Source organism: Rhinolophus ferrumequinum, chromosome 8, assembly GCF_004115265.2.
Source record: "Rhinolophus ferrumequinum isolate MPI-CBG mRhiFer1 chromosome 8, mRhiFer1_v1.p, whole genome shotgun sequence".
NCBI classification, from domain to species: Eukaryota; Metazoa; Chordata; class Mammalia; order Chiroptera; family Rhinolophidae; genus Rhinolophus; species Rhinolophus ferrumequinum.
Genome location: NC_046291.1, coordinates 70,987,017 through 71,003,453, shown reverse-complemented (window position 1 = coordinate 71,003,453; position 16,437 = coordinate 70,987,017). Strand labels below are relative to the sequence as shown.

Below are 16,437 nucleotides of genomic sequence, written 5' to 3'. Positions count from 1 at the left end.
GGTTGGGAGGCATGAAGCTTGTGTAGCTCACATTCCAGCCCATCCACCCTAGAGTGAGGGCTGTGGAAAAGCTGTGGAGAGCTTGCCACTAGCTGCACCGCTTTTAGTGCTAATGCACTCTGTTCAAATGGGAGTGGACCCTTAGATGCTAATCCTGACATAGCTACCCTGAACTTAATGACTCACTGGTTTGGGCTGATGTAATTATTCTATTTTATGGGACATATTTTTCTATACTTTATGGGAATTATTTTATCAATAATATGTAGAAGCAAGTCATTGCGTTCTGGGTTACACGGTGTCATTTTCTAAACCCAAATGTGTGGAATTCTTAGAAAATCCATAGTTGAGGGTTAAATATGGTTTTGGAGGATCAATTACAACATGAACTAGGGTGTTATGGGTGAAGGCGTGGCGGGAAACAAATTTGGGATCCTGGTCTCAGCTCAAATTGTTGCTTTCCACATGGCCATGGGAAGTTACTCTCCATTGCCAGAAAGGGAAGCTCATATTGCTGCTCAGACTCTAAAATCATGAGAAACAAATGGGGACTACGGACCCGAAGTTAACAGAAAGGCAGAATTGCTGTTCCATACATGGGAAATTAATAAGGTTATAAGCTATGTCTGCAGAGTGAAAAACATCAGTAGAATATTAATTCTTTTTGCAGTAAATATGTGCAGTGCACGTTTAGCAGAAGCCTCTGTATGCACCTTACCTACAAGTGAAGGTCTTGGGCAGAAGTCTTTCTATTTCATTTCTTAACTAAAGGAAAGAGAACTTTACATGTATCACTCACCATGTGGCTTCCATGTTGGAAGTGCCATCTGAGTCTCCGCGTAGCTGGGAGACGTTTGCAGCGGGGCAGTTTGACCGGATTGCACCGTGCTGCCATCGGGAAGCTGTCACTGGGGCAACGTGCCCCAGGAAGAAAGCTCAGCAATGTCATTGCTATCTTCCATTTGGCAAAAAAAAAATCCCTACATTCTCCCTTCAATGAAACAGTTTTTCAACTTCCTCTCCAGTGAGGGAGGTTGAATTTTTTTTTTTTCATACTTGATTTGGCAGGAAACTAGATCTGCTGAAACAACCAAAGCAGCCCTTTTTATACATTTCTTTAAATATGTAGAACGTTGAGCTCACTCTTGTTTACGGTTTACCTTCTCTCTTGCTGTTTGTGGTGAAGATAGAAGCCACTCTTACGGGGGAAATCCCAGAACCCCTGTGCTGCTCATTATTATATAGTGTGGGAGAGCTAGAAAGATCCAATCTTTCACTTTATGAAGAGGAGGAGGCCCAGAAAATATAGGTAAATTATTTAAGGTCATAAAGAATGTGAGAGGTGAGGTCCTGGAGGAGAAGCAATTCCCCTGACTCTAGTCTACTAATCCCTGTGTCTGTAGATTAAGGTAAAGAGCAGTTCAGGAGCAAAGTCTGGGGGGAGGTCAGTGTATTTTGATATGAAATGAAAATCATATACAGCTAAGGACCGTATTTTTGAACACACGGATTTCTCTCATTTCTTTAACGGAAGTAATACCTCTGTCTTCCTTTTGCCTGTTAGCCAGGCAGTAATCCCGAATTTCTTCATTATCACTTGGGCAGTTTGCCTTCCCAGAGTGTTTTTTCGTAGCTGTCTGCGGTCTTGACAGTGCTTGTGTGTCCACACAGCAGGACTTTTGGCAGAAAAGAAAGAATTCTAGCCTGGTTTCCTCCTGCAAGATTCTTGTGTGTTGCCTTTGTTCTGTCTTGAGGCTGCAGATGTTGGCATTGCCTTGGCAACTGCACTCGAAGCCAAGTGCTGCTTTATGGACGTCAGTGTCATTGCAGCCTCTCCTGGGAGCAGCCTTGGCTTTGGCCAGAAACTGGCACCAGCCACCTTCCCTGGGGCACAGAGCCAGTGTGGGAGGGGCGTGGGAATGTCTGGGTCCAGCCCTGGCTTAGCATTTACTTCTCCAGTCACAGATTCATCCCGGGGTCGGTGGGGGCAGGCAGTGGGGTGACAAGGAGAAGATGGAGCTGGAGTGGAGGGCTCAGCGGACAGCAGAAATCAGGCTGCTTGGCCTGCGGGTCTCCTGGTGAGGCTGCATGTGCAGATTGGTGGACCCGGGAGAGGATGTAACAGTGATGCACGGGCAAGAGCTGATGGGCACCGCCAGGAATGGGATGTGTCTGCACAGTGTGCTTTTCTCCTGCTTTGGGAATTTGCAGGCCAGCTCCAGATAAGCAGGAAGGTGGAGGATGGGGCGAAAAGTGGTAAAGGGATGCAGAAAGAGAGGGGCATCTCTGTGACAGCTGCAGTCTTGAAGGTGGGAGACGAGAGTGGTCGGCAACAAGAAAAGTTTCACTGAGAGGTACAATAAGTATGGATTCCTTTCCTCACCCCAGCACCCCAACACCATTTCTTGGCTTCCTGGTGCCTTACGTCTAACTTCCTTGGTGCTCAGCTAGCAGGCGTTAGTTGTCATCACCGTCGGCAGGCTTGTGTTGAGCACCTACCTTGTACCATCGTGTGTAAGGCACTGTGCTAGGCCAGGGCCTTCAGGAGCCTGTAGCTCTCTTCTGTGTACGTGAGAAATTGGTACTCCACTGGGAGGTGTGGACTCCTGGGCCCAAGGCTTGGCAGGTAACTAGAAGCATCCTCTTGTGAAAAAAATGGCACCCCTTTTTCTAGGCCAGTGTCCCAAGCTCAAAGCTTGTTAAATTTTAACAAGGATTTCAATTTTCACTCACCCCCTTCTCTGGACATCAGCCAAATGTAATGGCTCCATTTCTGACAGTGATTCAACAAATCTGGACTCTCTCAGGGCCTACTGAATGAAAGAGTAAAAAAAGTCTAGGATTTTGCCTTACTCAGGGCTTCCCAGAAGCAGACACCGGGACAAGGATTCAAGTACAAATTTCTTTGAGAGGTGAATCCAGGATTCACTGATGAAGAGTAGAGAAATGAGGCGGGGGAGTGAAGGAAACCAGCGTAGGGTGTGTCGCCATGCAAGTTACCAGCAAGAGCAATGGGAATTTCATTCCAATGGGGACTCTGAGAGCCAGTTTGGAATATTTGCCACGGTCACCCTCCTCCACTTCCACTCCTGGGCGAGGGAGTTAAAGTATGTACCCCAGCCCCCCTCACTCATTGGCTGAGGACTTTTGGGTTGGTGCTGGGAGCCTCCTGACCAGCTGCAAGCCACCGAGAGGGCTCCAGCAGCCAGAAAAACCCTCAGGCGAAGAGATGCAATTGCTGGCGTTGGGCCAGCCCGCATGGAAACGGTGGTGATTCCAGGTCAGGACCCTGGAAGCATCTGCTGCCGGTTTGCAGTTGGTATTAGCATAGACGTTTCTAGGAGGCTCCAAAACTAAGATGGCAAGGCTGGTGAGTCTGTGAGTGTCTGCACCAGACACAGCTATTCATCTTTCTTGAACAGGCTTTATGGCTGAACATTGAAATGTTCTTTATTTTTAAAGCCTGTAGGGGATGGCCTTGGGACAGATTTAAGTTTTGCTAGGACCCTTGGAAATTAAATGGCCCCCTGTTCTGTGGAGCTGAACTCCTGAGTCGCAGACTTGTGGGCCTGGAGATGCCCAAAATGTGATTTGGCGCTTGGATGCTGTAACGGCACTAGCGCGCCACGTCTCTGAACTGGTGCACGGTGAGTGCTTGGCATTTATTAGTATCCCTTCCGTTTCTTTTCAAAAGGGATTGGCTATGGGTTATTTCTTAGGCAGTCGTCTTCACTTCCTTTAAAGGGTCACTGTTCAGTAAGTTTGGTATAATACAAGTGCCCGGTATAAAACAGTCCACATTTTTATTACAGAATAACACTGACCACATCTTGAGCATCTTTTATAACACACATCTTTTATAACGTCTTCTATAACCGCACTAGATCCTTAATTTGCATCTAATTCTCACAGGAGGGCTGAATTGTGGCTATTACTGGCTTCATATTACATATGAGGAAACCGAGCCTCAGAGAGATGGGAATTGCACCGAAGTGTATTTGAATTCATTTCTACCACATATTGGTAGGCTGCCTTCCTTGGGCAACAATCAGTAGTAGTTACTGGAGGGAGGAACACAGAAACCCTATCATAAATCCCTATATATAAAAAAAAAATCCCTATATAAGTCCCTTCCTCCTGGTCCACTGGTCTTTTTCTTAAAGTACGTGGATGTGAATAATTTATACTTTTCGCAAGATGATTCTCTCATTTTAGCCTTTTTATAAATGTTAAGATAATAGCACAACAACGTGTTACGATGCCTGGAAACATCTCTATATCCATAATATATGTTACGTGGTTTGTTAAATATCAATTTAAAAAAACTTCTTCCAAGATATAAATCAATATCACAAGCAAATACCACTGCATACCCTAGTAGGATGGCTATAAAAAGAAGACACAATAACAAGTGTTGGCAAGAATGTGGAGAACCTCAGACACTGCTGGTGGGAACCTAAAATGGAAAACAATTTGTCAGTTCCTCAAAAAGGTAAACATAGAGTTACCATGTGACCCCAAAATTCCACTCCTAGATATATACTCAAGAGAAATGAAAACATATGTCCACATAAAAACTTTCATATGAGTGTTCATAGCAGTATTCATAATAGCCAAAAAAATAGAAATAACCCAAATGTCCATCAGTTGATGGATATATAAAATGTGCTAAATGTATACAATGGAATGTTATTCAGTCATAAAAGTGAATGAAGTATCAGCTCATGATACAACATGGATGAACCTGGAAAATATTATGCTAAGGGAAAGACACCAGTCACAAAAAGCTACATATTATGTGATTCAGTTTACATGAAATGTCCAGAACTGGCAAATCTATAAAGACAAGAAATAGATTAATGGTTGCCGAGGACGGGAGGAATTGAGACAATGGGGAGTGACTTCTCATGGGGGCAGTTTTTTGGGGGGGTGATGGAAATGCTCTGGAATTTGTGCTGGTGGTTGCACAACCTTGTGAATATTCTGACAACCACAGTTGTATACTTTTATTAAAGGGGTGAATTTTATGGTATGTGAATTCCATTTCAATAAAACACAACTGCTTCTGGCAAGATATTTGTGTTGATAAAAAATAAGTATCAACATTAACCCAAGGACTTCTGGTTTTTAGTTAATGTTTTGGAAACATTCTGTCAGGTTGTTAACCAAAGCCCTTCATGGTCTATGTGTTTATCTTATTTAATTTCTTCTTGTGCAAACTAACATAATGCTTTACTGATGCCTTAACCTTGAATATCATTGGAGTCCTTCAAGTCAAGAGAAATCCTTACAACTTTTAGGAAGGAAGCACATCTATCTTTCTCTTTCTCAGATAAAAGAAATTTGGATGTTGAACACTTAGCTCCCAAAGTGAAACAAAGCTGCGATGTATAATCGCTTTGTAGGCAGGTCTCTGGCCTTGGTGAGTCTTGTTCTGAAGGACAATTCTAGGTCTGATGCTTCAGGAAGGCAGATTTTAAATCAGTGTAAGGACACAACTTTCTAACAATTAAGGCTAGTTGAGTTTCAAGCAGATTGACTGTCACCTGTCAGGCCCATGGAGATGGGTATTGTGCATTGAGAGGAGGTTGGACTGACTGACTCTTAAAGTTCGTATTAACTCTAAGAGGCCATGATTTTAATTGTCCTGCTGTTCTACTCCAGCTCTCATAGCAATGTCTTTTTGTTCATTGAACTAATCAATTATTATTTGAACTAATCAATTATAAATTATTTGGAAATAATTTAGAATTGATTGGGAGGAAAGCAGGAAAAAAAGGACCAGAGACTCATGCTTGTTGTCTCCTTGATGTTCCGAGAGAGCAATTGATTCTAAAGCCAGAACTTTCAGAACACTGTATAGGGAGCCAGGAGGTCTGGATTGTAGGCACAAGATGTGCTACCTACCTAATTGGCTGGGTGACTTTCTGCAGGTCATCTACCCTCTCCCAGTCTCATTTGTTTATTTGTAAAGAGTGATGTTGGTTTCGGATGACCTTGAAGGAGGACCCTTTGGCTTTGAAAAATTCTGGAATTTTTCTCAATAACTTCAATTTTTTATATCAAAGTTTTTAGTATATGTGCTGCTGAAGCGAGCACAATATCAAAGTTTACATCTGTCTTTTCCTGGCCTATGATCAGTCTTTGCCTGTTTTTAATCCTTCTGTTGCAAGGAAGGCTTGCCAAGTGCATGCCCTCCATTTTTCTTGCCGTTCTGGCCTTTCTTCCCTGATCTTAAAGCCCTTTTCCTCATTGGTTTCATGTCAGTCCCACCTTCATCGTGGTTAAAACTTTCTTGACCGCTACTGGCTATAGTAGGGGTGTGTCTTTTGTTACTTCATTAATTACTTTGCTCCAATTTTTCCTATTAGTCTTAGCATCTGCTGTTTTGTATGTCACCTACTTTTCCGATAAATCATAAGCTACTTATGAAAACAGCACAGTGTAAAGAAAGAACACTTGAAATCAGACTCTTAAAGTTATTTCCTCAAAGTAATAGAGCTGGTCATGTGACTGGGCTTTAGTTTTCCAGTTTGTGAAATGGGGATAATAATACCTACCTCATAGAGTTACTGGGAGAATTAAATGAGATAAAGTATAAAAGGGTTTGGATCATAGTGGTTGGCAATGGTGTTGGTGTCAGCACAGGTGGAAAGAACTCGTTATGTCCTGTACTTTCAGCAATGAAGTCATGTAAACACGTGGGGCAGAGAGGTAATGATCTCAGCAATCACTTCCTCTTTCTAATACTCCTCAGTGTCTGAAGATAATTCCGCAGAGTGATTTTAAATCTTGCTATGGAAATGTAAGTCCCATTTTCCTTTTCCTTTTCCTGTTTCTTTTTTAAAGGTAGAAAAAAAATCATTCAAGTCATTGGCTACCTTTGGTCGCAACCCTTGATTGGTCTTAGAGATTGGTATTAGATTACTTCTTGATGATCTGTTCTTGTGATAATTAATTTCAGTTTCCTTAACATCCCTCTTGGTGCCCATCTTCTATGCCTTTAAGTGGGCCTTTTGCTTTCCTCTGCCTCCCAGAATAATTTTCCTTCCAGGCTGGGGAACAGTTGTTGGGTAGCAGGTCAAATATATTAATAGGCAGGCCATATGGTTCACAGACAGTTTGCTCTCAACAACCCGATAGGAATTTTGGTGGTTTGATTTTTTTTATTTTTAATTTTAACTATAAAAATGTAAGAACCATCTGCTGTTATTTTTTGTATGTGATCCTGGTAAATTATTTCGTTACACTGCTCCCATGCAATTAGCAGTGCTCTCTACGTGGAGGCTTCCATGGCAAAGCTGGGTGACTTCACTTTCAGTTGTAATGTAGGTGGAATGTGTAGGTCCTGTCCAGATTCTCTTCATAAATTGCAGCAGGTTTGCCTACATGTAATTAGACCTTGGGATTTATATGACCTCTGTCTTAGCTGGTTAAATGCTTTAATTGTAGTGCTCCATTTGATTGGTTGAGAATAGGTCACATCCTACCCTGATTGCCGTGGAGCAAGCCAAATGGAGTAAAGTGATAGAGAGTGATACCAGGGTGGGCTTTCGTTAGGATCATGGAGGCTCTCAAAACGGGAGAAATTGGAGTTGCCATCTGAAGGGTTATACAGAGACAGCCACATGAAGATCTGCAGCGGGAGAATTCTAAGGGCATGGAAGAGTTAAGAGTAAGAGCTCTGAGCCGAGGAGTAAGCATGATACAGGAGGAAGTCCCCTGGGCTGCTCTGTGAGATGGAGGAGCAGGCGGGGCGCTGAGGGTGAAGAAGGGCTAGTTGAAGTATAATAGGAGCCATTGGAGATTTTCAAGGGAGGAGGTGATCACATCTGATTTATAGTTCTAGAAAGCTCACTTTGACTGCTAAATGGAAATTGGACTGTTAGGAGCAAGAATGGAGGCCAGAGGACCAGTCAAGAGGCTGTAGCTATTGTCCAGATGAGAACCAATGGTGTCTTGGACTAAGGGTGTGTGGTAATAGAATTTGGGGAGTAATAGAATTTGGGATATATTTTATTTTTTATTTTTTAAGTGTGTTTTTCCAGGACTCATCAGCTCCAAGTCAAGTAGTTGTTTCAATCTAGTTGTGGAGGGTGCAGCTCACAGTGGCACATGTGGGGATCGAACCGGCGACCTTGGTGTTTGTTATAAGCACTGTGTTCTAACCAACTGAGCCAAGCGGCTGCCGCTGGGATATCTTTTAGATAAGGGATCTATGGGATGTACTGAATGATTTTGGTCTGAGTAATTGGGTGATTGGTGGTACAGTTCTTACTCAGATTTGGAGGGCTTGCTGGTTCTTTTTTGGCCAGTTAAGTTTGAGATGGCGAATGGGCACCCAAGTGGAAATGTCTAGCAGATGACTGAGTATATGAATCTGGAACTTAGGTGAGAATTGAAGGCTGAGATGTTCATTTAAATTGTGTGAAGATAAGAGTATAGACTGAGAGGAGGCTGAGGTCTGGGTCCCAGGCACACCATCAGTTAGAAGTGTAGAAGAGAGACCAGCAAAGGACACCGATAGAGAGTAGCCAGAATTCCGAGAGATAGAGAGTAGCCAGAATTCCGAGAGAACCATGCGCAGAATAGATACCTGGAAAAGAAAGTGTCTCCAGAAGGAGTAAATGGTGACCTCATCATTCAGTTTCATGTGTTAGCATCCCGCACCCCTATTAAAATGTAATTTCAAAAGTTTATTCCATAGCTGCAAACTTAGTGAAAGCTAGAGAGAGCTGAGCCCAACGCCTGCCCACAGAAACCCTCCTTCTTAGTGGGATCAGAAACAGGGAGACTCTTGTCTGGTAGACAGGTCTTTGCTCAAGTCTCAATCAGCATTTGCTAGACTTATACTATTACCAAAGCATCAAAGAGTAATTAGGGTTTTTCTTTGGTGGTGTTTTTTAATGGCAGGTGTATATATAGCTAACACGGCTATGCTATAAGTCAGTTCTTTGAAGATAATCAGTCACTAAATTTTAAGTTCTAATTCCAAGACTTTAAGGTTCATCTATAATGAACTCATAGCTCACTCTGTGCATGAAAGGATATGTAAAGTTGCTTACGTTTTTCACTACGTAACGTGCTAAACCTGGTAAGATAGATCTCATAACTAATAATTGTCTAGATTTTATCTTTTATGGAAGTCAGCTTCTTTTGGAAGTGAACTTCAGCATATGGAAAGTTGTTGTATTATCTGTTTGCCACTTGATAAATGATATTTAAATGAGTAGAGATTTCTTGCTATCTACCTCTCTTAAAGTGAAAGTATAATATACTCCAATAAACATTTTAAGTGTAAGAGCAAAATTGGGGAATCCTATCTTTTTTCATTTTTATTTATTTCGGTTTGGGGGGATATAAAAGAGGGGGAGCAAGCAAGAGAGAAAATCCTATCTTTTTGTATCATATGCTGTAATGTAATATGCCATTTTTCCTGCTTTATTAAGTGTGTTTCCTCTAAAACTCAAAGCAGGATCATGCTGTAACAAAGATGGTTTATTTTGCTGATTCTCATGAAGTTTGGAGACATAGATTTGTTTAAAATTAAGCAAAGCTGCATTTTGTTTCCAGAAGGTTCAGTGGATGACAAATACTTAGGCAAACTCTGCAAACCCATATTCTTACCTTTTACCCTACTGACGTTTAGTTGAATTTTACAACTAGGTAAAGCTAATAAGAATGTCACAGTGGGCTGATTGTTGGCAGTAGATAATGGTGAGGAATAGTCTCTTGGTTATTCGACCAAATACTTGATTCACTAATTGAATGAGACTTGCTGAGACCAAACCATCAGAAAATGATCCCTTTCCATAATTTTAACAATAACTCTGCTTCTGCTGCTTTGTATAAAAACAAAGTTTCATGGTACCTCAAAATTCTCCTTTGTTTCTCCAGTTTGAAATAAGCTACTAATTCAGCTTATTTACCCGGTTGACTCAATCCTGTTTTCAAAGACCAAAGCCTCAAGCGTGATGCCTAAAGCATAAGACCTTACCTGTGTGCAGCTGTACCCTAGTCATAAAGAAGGACATCGTTAAGCCAGTCTGACAGCTGGTACTTACTTTTGTGTGAAGGTTATGGGATGTAACAAGCCTTGTCCTTGGATCCTTCATGAGCAGTTATCTTTTCAAGGCGTTGGACTGTCCTTGGGTGGTTCCTGGTGTCCAGAACCATCTGTAGGAGACACAGGGTGGGAATGAAAGAGGCTTTGGGTGCTCTTTCTTCCCTTTTCTTTTCCTGTCCTCCCCTGTGCCACTTGGGAAAATAAGGGTGAAGAGCCACTTGGGTGGGTCGGGCCGTGGGCAGTATTAGTGGATTAAAGGTGCCGTTGTGGGGGGTTCTCCCAGGAAGAGACTTCGTCTGTCTTCCCCATGCTGTGCCTGGCATGTAAATGTCCAATGACTGCTTGTTGAACATTGAGTGATTGGGGGTCAGGGCATATGCCGTGCCATGCACTGCTTCTCCCCTTCCCCCTGAGTTACCTCCATGAATGGCACACAGTCCAGCATCAACCCAAATCCCAAGACCCCACCCCGGGGAAATCTCTTGATTTATTGTACAGAGGGCTTTCTTTGTCTAGGAAACCTTGACCCAGTAAAGGCCCCACTTGTGCGTGTGAAGAAAACACTAGAATTCTTTGGGACACAAAGCAATAATATCTTGCTAAAAGGAGCAACTTCTTAAATCCGATCATGTCGTCTTCCCATTGAATAAAACCCAAGCACATTACCTTGGCTGGCAGTGCCCTGCATGAACTGGCTCCTGATTTCCGTTTGTACGCCCACTCCAGTGCTTTGAGCACACCAGGCCCCTTCCTTCTGTTCCACCCTCTGTCTGGAATGTTCTTCCACAGCTCTTCACGTGCCTCAGTCTTTTGATCCTTTGAAGATCCACTTAGCTGGTACTTCTCAGGGAGGTCTTCTGTGCCTTCTCTGTCATCCCTCCTGTCCCATTATTTTATGCCTAAGCATTTTGTATTTTCCTGTGTGTCTGCTTTCTTGCTTACTAGCTATCTACCACACTTGATTGAGTGCTGTACCTGGGCAGGACTGTTTTCTGATTTGGGCAGCATCGAGTCTAGTGCCTATTTCAGGGTAAGTGCTCAGTCAATAAATATTTGTTCAGATGAACGAATGACGCAAGTCAACCTACTTTTCATCAGAAAAAGTGTTTCAAGTAAAAAAACAAAAAAACAAAAATGCTTTTCTTCTCTCAGATTCTCAACTAATAACACATAATGTATGTGTGTTTGACGCTGTAACAGTTCTCTAGTCTTAGTAAAGAACTGCCTGTAAGAATAGGGTCGGTGATTTAGTGCCTATGGTCTAACTACTCAATTAGTGCTTTTTACTCCAAAACTTTTAATGTGTTTTCTCTGCCCCCCTTTTTTTCTTTTGTCTTTCTTTTTTAGCAAGGGAAGCCGTATGTCTTCGACAGAGTACTGCCCCCCAGCACGACCCAGGAGCAGGTTTACAATGCGTGTGCAAAGCAAATTGTCAAAGGTAAGTGCTATTTCTTTATTTCCTCCTGGGCCTTTCAGAGTAATTGAAAACATTAAGTGATATTTGCCGCCTAAGAATCAATGTGCTTTGACTGTAAGCAGAGGCCTGCTAATTGGAAACACTGAATTATAGCTCGAGCTCTGGCCTTGATTTGCTATGATGTCAGGCAAGTTATTTAACCTCCTTATACGTCCTTTCCAAGGAGATTTCTTTATTCCTTTGACCACCATTTTGGCAGAGCTGTTCGATCACCTAGAAGCTTAAAAGCTAGGTAATCTATCTATGGTCACACTATTTCTGTAATTGTTTTAAAATACTGCTGCAGGTATAGAACTTCCTTTGTCTTTTGAAGAAGAAAAATATATATTCCAGATGCTCCAATTGTACATTTTTCGTTGATTTATTTTGTGCATCTGTCTCTTCAGAAAGAAGCTTTAAATGTGGAAAATTCTCGGGCATTCAGGAATGCTGTACAGCATCATAAAATCACATTACCTTGTTGGTTATTGAGCTGTTTTTGCTACTCAGCATTCCTTAATTATACTTTCATTAACCCAGTTTCAACCATCCTACCCAGATCTTGACATTTGTTTCTCCAGATAGGTAGCCTGAAGCCTAAATTTGTGTCTTGGAGATCAGTCCCTTTCTCTGGGACTGGCCTTGGCCCTGAAGGATTTGTGTCACAATAACAGCAGGGAGATGAAGCCTTGCCCTTTCAAACCAGGGGCAGGTTGGAACTTGCCTTGCCGAGCTCACCATCTGCGCAGAGCCGAGGGGCATCTCCTGCTACTTTGCTTTTCATCCTCAAATCCTTGCTTTCAAATTTAAGTGTTAATGGCGATCGTGCTTTCCAATGTCTCGCTGCTGCCACCTTTATAGGTAGCTCTGGATTTAAAGAGCAAAAAATAAAAACAAAACCAGAAAAGGCACCTTGTCATATTAGATCTGCTTATTTTGAGAAGCTGAGCTGACTAACCTAATGCTTTGAAATTCATGAAAATCAGCCCTGGGTACATCTGTTAGATTAATTCTGACCCTGGCCACCTGCGTGGGAGACTGTCAGTATGTAATGTTCCTTGCCGAGGTATCTGGTTATTCACATCTTGTTGCAGACATCAATTAATTTTGAAGGTCTTCACAGTAAGACATTATATAAAACTAAAAGGAAAAAATATGCCTGAATTTGAGCTCTTTTTGAATTAATAGTTTGGGCCTGTAACTCTGGTGGTAATTTCCATCTCTTCTACTCTTTCTTTTCTTTCTTTCTAAGCATGTTTTCTCCCTCTTTGGAGTACATAGTTCTAGTTTGTGCCAAGTCAGCCCTCCTTCCTCTCTATTCTAAGACTCTTTCATATTTTTATTAAAGTAAGATTAATCACATATGAGCCAGAATTTCTTTATTTTTCTCTCCCTCTTTATTATCGGAACCAAAAAGTCTTTTCCACATGCTGTGCTAAGCATGAAGGCTATTTAAATACATCCCCACCCTCCCTAAGTTGACATTATAATTAGAGATGGACAGACTCCATTTAAAAGAAATCCTGTAGTTAACAAATAATAATAATTTTTGAGTCTTTATTTACTAGAGAAGTCTGGGTCCCTTTCACTGTTTGGATTTTTCTATAGTATGACATGTCAGAAACAGGCAGTTCCTGGGGAGTTCTCATGAAGATGTGACCGAACCATGGATAACTTGAGACCCAATATATGGTGAGCCACAAAGAAAACCATTTAGAATAAAATTAGGCTCTGACATGCTATAATAGAGACATTTTTCAGGCACCATAAATATTACATAAATATTCTCATTTTGTAGCAATAAGGGTACCTTAAAGGAAATTAAGAGGGGGACGATGAAGATGTGATTTAACTTTTTCAGTATCCACTGAGGCGTGCGTGAGGGCCACTGGCTGATGTGTTTCTGCATCAGCAGGGTCAGGCACAGATATTAATATATAAAAAGAACGCCTTGGAATAGATTACCAGGTGCAGCCGAGGTGTCTCCTGCCATGACAAGCCCTATTTAAAGTAGGAATAGGAGGTGGTGCTGTGGGGGCCTTTTTTTTCTGCGGCCAAGAATTGAGTCATGACTTCTGAAGGTCACCATAGTCTCTCTGATTCGTGGTAATGTGGTGAACCGGCGAGCTTTCCTTTCAAGTCTCTCTAAAACAATGTTTTTGAGATCAGGAAGACTCGTTTTAACTGGACGCTTTGATTCTCGCTTGGTTTTTTCGTCCCTTTCAACTTCACTGGGTTTTTAAAAAAATATTTCAAACATTTGATTGTAGAGTCCTGCCATCTCCCACGCGCTCGTCTTTGTCTGGTTTATGTTGCCTGAAAGAATATGTAGAATTCTCCATTTTGTTTCTAGAAGAGGTTATAGGTTATTGGTTTTGTACCTCCCGACATGGTGAACAGGAGGGTTCCTGTAGGCACCTAGGAATGAAAAACCATGGTTACCGGATGCTGCTGTTGACGTGTGAGTAAGCATGTCCCCACTTACAGAAGTCACTCTGGGCATTTGCCTTTCAAAGGAACTAGATGTAGACTTCTCCGGTGCTAGAGAAAGTGGTTCCCTGTGTTCCAGATCTTTACACTTTGTCCATTTTAATGTGTTTAAACTTCGTCCATTTGGTTGTTTCTTTCATTCATTCCTTATGCAAGTACCTTAAGCATTTACCACGTGGTAAGCACTGCCAAGGACTGGAGGCACCAAGATATGTAAGACTCTGGAAGAACTTTTGAGAAAAGGAAAGAGACAGATGCATCCATAAATATTATGCATATGGGTAATATGGGCTTTAAGGTGGGTGTGTGCAAAATGCTACGGGAGCACAAAAGGCCGTCTTGGTACTGATTTTGGTGGGCGTAGAAGGAAGAATTAAGGAAGGCGTCTGGGAAAGGTTGGGTCCTGAGGACTGTAGAATAGAGCAGGGCTGTGGAAGCAGAAGGAATAGCAAAAGCATAAAGACACAAATGATATGGCACGTTTTGGCAACTTAGAGTGGTACAGGGTGCATGGGGGATGAGACAGAAAGTTAGACTGGATCAGAGTTTGGTGAAATTGATGGTCTTCCATCCTACAGGCAATGAGGACCCATTGAAGAGTTTTAAACTTAGGATATTATCAGATCTATTTTACTATTATGTTATATGTGTCTCTTAAGAAGAACTACTGTTTCCTAACTGCTATTATCTAGCAGGCACCCTCTGTGCACTTTACATATGTTATTGCATTTTACATTTTAAAAGCTCTGTGAGGTGTGAGCGTTATTATTCCCGTTGTACTAAAGAAGACTTTGCAGTGAAGCGGCCCCAGATCACTGGAGGGGGTAGCGAGGCTGGGACTTGCGCCTGAGTTTGTCTGACTTCGTTCAATTTTCCTGCACTGTCCTCCTGCTCCTTTTCTAGTGGGCCCATAAGGAGCCCTTAGTAACAATTATTGTATGAGTTGTGTCTTTTCTCTCAGGCTATATGGACTGTTAACCAAGCATGGCAAAAAGGCTGGGACAGGAATGGAGGTGGGAGCAAGGTAGAGGAGAGAGAGTAGAGATTGCAGTTCTAGAGACTCAGGGTGGCCGTGACTGTCTGCCAATAAATAATGAGGTGCATTTTAGTTCTGAAGACGCCGCAGGCCCTCGCCTGGGCACAGGGGGGCCCTTCAGGCTGGCTGGTTGGCCCTGGTGTTCCTCAGGCCTGCCTCTCCATTCTCTGCACAGGGCCTGCTTGAGTCATGCTGGTGACTGGTGAGAGCCTTAGGATTCTAAACTGGGGATGACTGGTCAGCCACTATTGCCAGAGACCCTGGTGCCACTGACAGGACACCATGTCACCTGGAGAGCTGATAGAGGTCACAACAGCTTCCTCAGAAACGCGGAGGTGTCGGCATGATTACGTCCTCCCCAAATTCTTACCTGACAACGGAACTAACTCTTTTGCTCCAGCAAGACCTGGGCTCAGAACTAGGAAAACCTAGGACAGAGAACTTGGGTTCGGAAGTGTGTGACAAGAGGCAAAGTGCTTTTCAAGCATCCCACTCGCCTCCTCCTTCCTCCTGGGAGAGGAGAAGCCTCTTCCTACCTGCAGCAGAATCTCTCTGGGGTTTGCTTGGCCACTGGGTGGATATGTGCTGTGTTTGTGGGGTGCTGCTGGTTGTGTGGTGCTAGCTGAGGTCACATCATGCTAGACCCCATCACAAAGAAAGGTTCTGTCTGACTGAGCTGCTTTCCGGCTCTGTGACTGGCATATAGAAATAGTTGTTTTGTTATAGCAGAGACTCTAAAACAAATGCTTTCCCTCGGGCCCAGGAACTGTTGTTCGGCGTGATGAAAGTGCCTTTTTGTGGGCTGTTTCGGTTAGATCGGGGTGGGGTGGCTGTGTGACTCAGTGTGGTGCTGAGCGCAGGCCCGCGCTCTCGTTCTGTCCTTGGCGGGTTCCCTGGCGGCCTCCCTGTCCTGCCATCTCAGCGGTCCAAGCCCCAAATCATTGTGCTGCACTTCTCCTGCCTCTCCTTTCCACTCGTAATCAGATGTAAACAAACAAACAAAACCCCCCAAAACCTGGAGTTTGGGAGAAAATAGAGAACACTGGATTCAGAGAGCTTTTTCTTTCCTTTTGCAATTACCTTGTAATTCAGACTTAAGTTAATAGAGGGTGACATCAGCTCCGTTCAACCTTGAACACTAGAGATAGGTTCTTCAACAACGAATTAATTGTAACATGATTGTAAAGCCATTCAAGGGCAAGCAGAGTTTGTTCTGATGGGGCTTTATGTGTTCTTTTTTTAAAGAAAAAAACACAAAACAAAAAACAAGGTGGTTGTGCTTAGTTTTGAAATGGCAGCATCAAGCAATCAGGGATTCTGCCAGGGCACAGTCCCACGTGCTCCTTACTCTGCATTCCAAAACGAGCTCACGTACCTGTGTCCCAGTGC

The 16,437-nt window shown here is 42.8% G+C and overlaps 1 protein-coding gene across 1 annotated transcript in view; it reads left to right on the top strand.

The window, feature by feature from the left end:
• KIF5C (kinesin family member 5C) overlaps positions 1 to 16,437 on the top strand; it is a 143,348-nt gene that overhangs the window by 34,231 nt on the left and 92,680 nt on the right. The window contains 1 exon segment of the mRNA XM_033111683.1: positions 11,414 to 11,504. Coding sequence (XP_032967574.1) covers positions 11,414 to 11,504 — 91 coding nt within the window.